This window comes from Musca vetustissima, unplaced genomic scaffold (assembly GCF_032173495.1).
Source record: "Musca vetustissima isolate MV318-11 ecotype Yass unplaced genomic scaffold, APGP_CSIRO_Mvet_v1 utg172030, whole genome shotgun sequence".
NCBI lineage: Eukaryota > Metazoa > Arthropoda > Insecta > Diptera > Muscidae > Musca > Musca vetustissima.
The window spans coordinates 1-6,337 of record NW_026887128.1 but is presented as its reverse complement, the minus strand read 5'-3'; the positions used below and the strand labels follow the sequence as shown (position 1 = coordinate 6,337).

The 6,337-nt window shown below is 37.1% G+C and overlaps 1 protein-coding gene across 1 annotated transcript; it reads left to right on the top strand.

Moving 5' to 3' along the window:
• Positions 1-2,621: 2,621 nt before the first annotated feature.
• On the top strand, positions 2,622-4,890 carry LOC133334717 (uncharacterized). The gene is made up of 2 exons (XM_061543045.1): positions 2,622-2,703; positions 4,247-4,890. Exons 1-2 carry the CDS (start codon positions 2,622-2,624, stop codon positions 4,888-4,890), a joined length of 726 nt encoding a protein of 241 aa, XP_061399029.1.
• Positions 4,891-6,337: the final 1,447 nt, after the last annotated feature.

Here is a 6,337-nt window from a genome sequence, read left to right as displayed (position 1 = left end):
AAATGCGGGCTATAGTTAATTATCGAACCTTACGGTTTTAGTTTTATATCTCAATATCCTCCGCAGGTGAAATGATTACAACAGAATCTTAGAACCAAACACAAAACGCGGAACAAATCAGATAACTATTTTCATATAAAACCAGCAAGGAAAGTTTAAAAGTCGGACGGGGCCAACTATATGATACCCTTCACAACTTTGGGTACATACAAGGGATGATCATATGTACAAAATCCTTTAGATAGAATAGACATTTCATCTTTGGAGGACCATTGAAATGGGATCGCCGATATATATCTATCTATACCTAATTCATTACTCTGACTAAAATTTCGTTTCAAACGGACCAATATTGGGTGTTTGGTACAGCATTTACATAAAATCGGACGAAACTATATATGGGAGCTATATCTAAATCTGAACCGATTCCAATAAAACATCGCATACATCAATCAGGAGCAAATTCAGTACTCTGTGCAAAATCTTGCCTCAATCGGACCAATATTGGGTGTTTGGTGGACCATTTACATAAAATCGGACGAAACTATATATGGGAGCTATATTTAAATCTAAACCGATTCCAATAAAACTTCACATACACCAATCTGGAGCAAATTCAGTACTCTGTGCAAAATTTTGTCTCAATCGGACCAATATTGGAAGTTTGGTGCAGCATTTACATAAAATCGGATGAAACTCAATCGGACCAATATTGGCAGTATGGTGCTCCATTAACATAAAATCGGACGAAACTATATATGGGAGCTATATCTAAATGTGAACCAATTTCAATAGGGTTCGTCCTTAGGCCAAATTAGTGTCATGTGCCAAATTTCATTTAAATCGGATCATAAATGCGACCTGTACTTTGTCCATAAAAATACATAGACCGACAGACGGACGGACATGCATAAATCGACTCACAAAGTGATTCTATGCATATTCTCAAGAGGAAAGGAATCGAGATAGATTCCTTTTTCCTGTTACAAACATATGCACAAATACATGTACCACAGTGTGGTGAATGTTATAAAAAGTGGCTATATGGGGGCTACCCTAAAAACGGGGGCAAATATTAATAAGTTTTGGTAGGGAGATTTGTTACAATATACGACTACAAAATATCAAATTGCAGCGAATTCGGTTGAAACCCTTTCTCAAGAACACCAAAATACCTAAAATTGGGGGTACCCTTATATGGGGGCTATCCGAAAAAATTAATCTATATTAATTCTTGTGGATTTTTGTTTTGGCTAAATCCCTTTAATAATTCTTATTAAATTTATTTAATATTTTTTGACTCAAGGGCCATTTAATTTTGTTCATAAAATTATATATTTTTTATTTAAAAAATACTTAAATTAATGTAAATTCTATTAATTTATTTTGGTATTGCTTTTATATTATGTTGGCACCAAACGAGAGCCGCCCTAATGCCCTTTTTGTTATTCCTCTTTGTGCGATGTACGTGAATTCGCCGCACAAAGAGAATAACACTGTTTGTTGTTGTTTAAACGCAACAGCAGTTGAACGATCTAACAAGAGGAATGTATGTACACACGCACATACATTTATTTACATATTCTTTTTCTCTGCCTCTGTCGATCGTTCTGCTGCTGTTCTATGAAAAAAATATTGTCCCGCTATCCTGGTTGGTATGCCAGAATATTAGAACAATAAAACATTAATATTTGAAACTGCTGAAGAGAAAAGACGTTTGTTTTATTGAAATCTATTGGTGACGGTAAAGTGGCAAAATATAAAGAAAAAAAATACCCAACACACTTGTTGAGCGGAATTATTGCAAAGTGCAAATAATTAAATAAATTATATTTAAATAAACAAAAATTAATTAATATATCTTGCTCGTGAGCAAATGATAAATTGTTTCCTGAAACAAAATTATATTGTGAATTAATAAAGCCTTACCCATTAAGGCAATTCTGTGGAAAATTTAAAGTGGAAGGCCAACGAAGAGGAAACCTTTGCTGCTGAAACAAACAACTTTCCCTGCCGTTGGAGAAAAAATTACACACATCCATACGCTTACTCTGAGGAAGCTTGTTGAATATTGGGCCAAATATTGGCAATTGTCGCTGCCTCTGGAGGAAGAATTGCTTGCACCCTGGGACAAATCAAACATTGTGAGTGCCCCTTTGGAACAAAGGTCAACATTACCCACGGAGTAAGTACAAGTGACATACTCAAGCCGAACCCTTGAGTTAGGAATTTCTTCAATTACATATTGGACAAATTCCGGGGTTGTCAAAATAGGCAATCCTCAAACATTGGCGACCGTGACAGGACATTGTGAAGCGTCCTCCTAACCTCCAAAAATTTGTGCTGTTGTATAACCAAGTGCATTTGGTATATTTTTGCCCGCCTTTCTCCGTCGGCCATATTTACGCCATTTTGGAATTAATTAGCGTCGTTTTCAATAAGCAATTTAGCAACATTGCTGAAACCAAAAATTAGAGTGAGACAACATATTCCACATATATTCTTTCTCATTTTCTCTGGAATTTAAGAAAAAACTTTTGCTCGGTTGCTCTTGATTACGCAATATATTCGTGGTTAGAAATTTTTTACATACCCAAATTTTATTTGAATTAATAATCAAAATGATGAATAATGAACCAGCTCAAGTGTCCCAAAGGGAAACAACAATTGAGGAGCTGAAACAACAGCGTGGCTCATCTAAGGGTAGTATGACTCGGATAAAAAATATAATTGAATCCAATCCCTCTCTGTCTCATACAGAATTGGAATGCAGGTTGGGAATTATAGAGTCATACTACAAACAAGCCTCTTACTATCAAAACCAAATTGAAAGATTGTCCCCTCAAGACAATGGTAGAGCTGAACTTGACGAACTTTATGTCACAATCAAATCTCGAATTCTTGACCCTCATTGGACAAGGCAGACGACCAAGCATTGGTGATCAGTCTTTTGTTTTGCCTCAAGCGCCATCAAGCAGACTACCAAGCCTCAAATTACCCAAATTTGATGGGAAGTATTTGGAATATAAAAACTTTATAAATACTTTTAATAATTTGGTTCATAATGACCAAAATATATCCACTTCGGAAAAATTTAACCATTTGCTCTCATGTCTCAGTGGAGAAGCTCTTGCCACAATAAAGGCATTCCAAGTCACCGATGAAAATTATCCGAGTGCTCTTAGGAGATTAAAGGAAAGGTACGACAACGACACTTTGATTTTTCTGGAGAATGTCACAACAATGTTCGATCTTCCAAAATCAAATAAACCTGTCCCGAAGCAGTTACGAAATATTGTTGATACGATTTCAGCTTTGTATAGCTCATTAAAATCTCTTGGCTCATATGAGAAAATTTGTGATGCATTCATAATTCATCTGGCTATGAGCAAGGTTGATTCGGAGACAAAACAACGATGGGATGAATTCATAGATTATTCAAAATTGCCCTCTTGGGCTGAGTGTTGTTCCATGTTGGACAAGCGTTGTCAACAATTGGATGCTCAGTGCCGAAGATCTGCAAAACAATTTACCCCGAATACAACAACAAATTACTCACATAGTAATCAAAAACAACATTCGTTTATAACAAAAAATGTGCCTCAAGATTTCGTTTGCACGCATTGCTCGAAATCGGGCCATATGATAACAACTTGTCAACGCTTTATTGTTTTAACTCCCAATCAACGGATTGATCAAGCTAAACAAAACAAACTTTGTCTCAACTGTTTAGCAAAAGGGCATGGTTATATACAATGCCCCTCAAAATATTCATGCAGATTTTGTAAACAACGTCATCATTCGCTTCTACATAAGCAAATTGATCAACCATCTTGCTCTCAAGAAGAAGAGCCGTTACCTTCCTCTGCTGCCACACATGGTACTTTTCAGAACAAGCCTAGCCCTCAAGTGAGTAATGTAATTCTTGCTACAGCATTAGTATTGGTTCGTGACTCTGAGGGGAAATTTCAACTTGGACGAGCTCTACTTGACTCATGTTCCCAGGTGAATTTTATAAGCGAAAGTCTTTGTAACATTCTGAACTTAAAGAAATGTCCAAATCATACTGATGTCTCAGGAGTTGGTTCTTCGAAATTAAAGGTCTCCTACAAAACACAAACTACAATTCGATCACGCCTTAATAACTTTAATTTATCATTGGAGTTTCTTGTCTCACGGAATATTACCGGATATCACCCCGATGAAAACATTTCAATTAAAGATTTTAATTTGCCATCTAACATAGAGCTGGCCGATCCAGAGTTTCATCGTCGTCGAGGAATTGATATGCTACTTGGAGCAGAATCTTTCTTCCAACTTTTGTCCGTTGGTCAAATAAAACTTGGAAATAACTTGCCCACATTACAAAAAACACTTTTTGGTTGGATTGTCTCGGGGAAGTATACCAGCAATAAAAACAATACACAACAATCAACTTACTCTATTGTGCAAAGTGAGAATATTTTCCAAGAACTAAATAAAAATATGGAGATGTTATGGAAAATTGATACGGTGGAAAATAAGCGTCAGAAATTGTCTCTGGAGCAGCAAAATTGCGAGCAGCATTTTCTGAAAAATGTCTCAGTTCAAAATGATGGACGTATTATGGTGAAGCTGCCCCTAAAAGGTGATCCAAATTGTCTTGGCAATTCCCGTGATATTGCACTACGACGTTTCTTTTCCATGGAGCGAAAATTAAACAAAAATCCAGACTTGAAAAATGAATACTCAAACTTTCTCAGGGAATATGAAGAAATGGGTCACATGTCGCAGGTGAATGAAGCGGAAGTTGGTTTTCCTAATTATTACATACCACATCACTGTGTTCTTCGACCAAATAGTGTCTCCACGAAACTGCATCATGTCATACTTCTTCTCAATTGTCCCTGAACGAAATCATGATGGTGGGTCCAACAATCCAAAACAATTTATTAATCACCCTGCTTCGTTTCAGATGTCATCGCTATGGATTGACAGCTGATATTGTCAAAATGTATCGGCAGATTTTGGTCCACCCTGAGGATAGGAAACTCCAGTTGATTCTTTGGAGACATGACTCTACACAACCGGTAAAAACTTTTGCTCTTAATACCGTTACATACGGAACTGCCTCAGCACCATATTTGGCCATCAGAGCATTGAATTATGCTGCAGAACGTTTCCCCGAACCTTACGACGTTGGGAAGTCTGTGGTCACAAATGATTTTTATGTCGATGATATGGTGACTGGTGCTGACGATCTTGCCTCTTTACAACGCATCAAGAAGGAGGTATCAGAAATTTTATCTTACTCTAAATTCTCACTATCGAAGTGGCATAGCAATTGCCCAGAATTGACATCAATGGATGATGGGATCAAAGAGATGAAACTGGATGATGACGTCACTAGCACTTTGGGAATGACATGGCACTCAAACGATGATACATTCCACTTTGAGTTTCGGCCATCAAAAATGTATTCACATAATACTAAAAGAAATATTTTGTCTCTGACGTCAACCCTCTTTGACCCAATGGGCTTAATAAGCCCACTCATAATAAAAGCCAAAATCTTACTCCAACATCTTTGGATTATAAAATGTGATTGGGATGAATCAGTACCCCAAGAAATTGACTCGGCTTGGAACAATATTATGGCGGATTATCATAATTTGTCGCAAATTAAATTTCCTCGATACATTCGAAGGCCGAATCCTATCAATATTCAACTTCATGGTTTTGGAGATGCCTCTATGAAGGCATATGGTTGTTGCCTGTACTTTCGATGCGAAGACTCATTTGGCAACATATCAGTAAATTTAATTGCATCGAAATCCAGAGTTGCACCTTTAAAAACAAGAACTCTGCCTCGTCTTGAATTATGTGCTGCCCATTTACTCGCTACGTTCTGGAGCCAATTGAAACTGTACTTTAAATTTCCTATTTCAAAAATATTTTTCTGGTCGGATTCTCAAATTACCCTTCATTGGATAAATTCACACTCTTCGACTTTATCAACATTCGTGGGAAACCGAGTAGCAGAAATTCAAGAAATTTGCAATGATGTCTCTTGGAATTATGTCCCAACGGACCAGAATCCAGCCGATTTAGTATCTCGAGGTTGCTCTGTGGACGATTTGTTGAATTCAGCTTGGTTCCAGGGGCCTTCCTTTCTCACGAGCCCATTTTCCGATTGGCCAAATCGTTCCGGTCCAAATCTAAGCGAGTGTGAATTGCAATTGGAGAAACGCAAAACCACTTTGGCAGCAAAAATAGAAGGATTGCCCGATATGTTAAATATTGTCCATAAATTCAGTAGCTATTTAAAATGTCTCAGAATTTTCTCATACATTTTTCG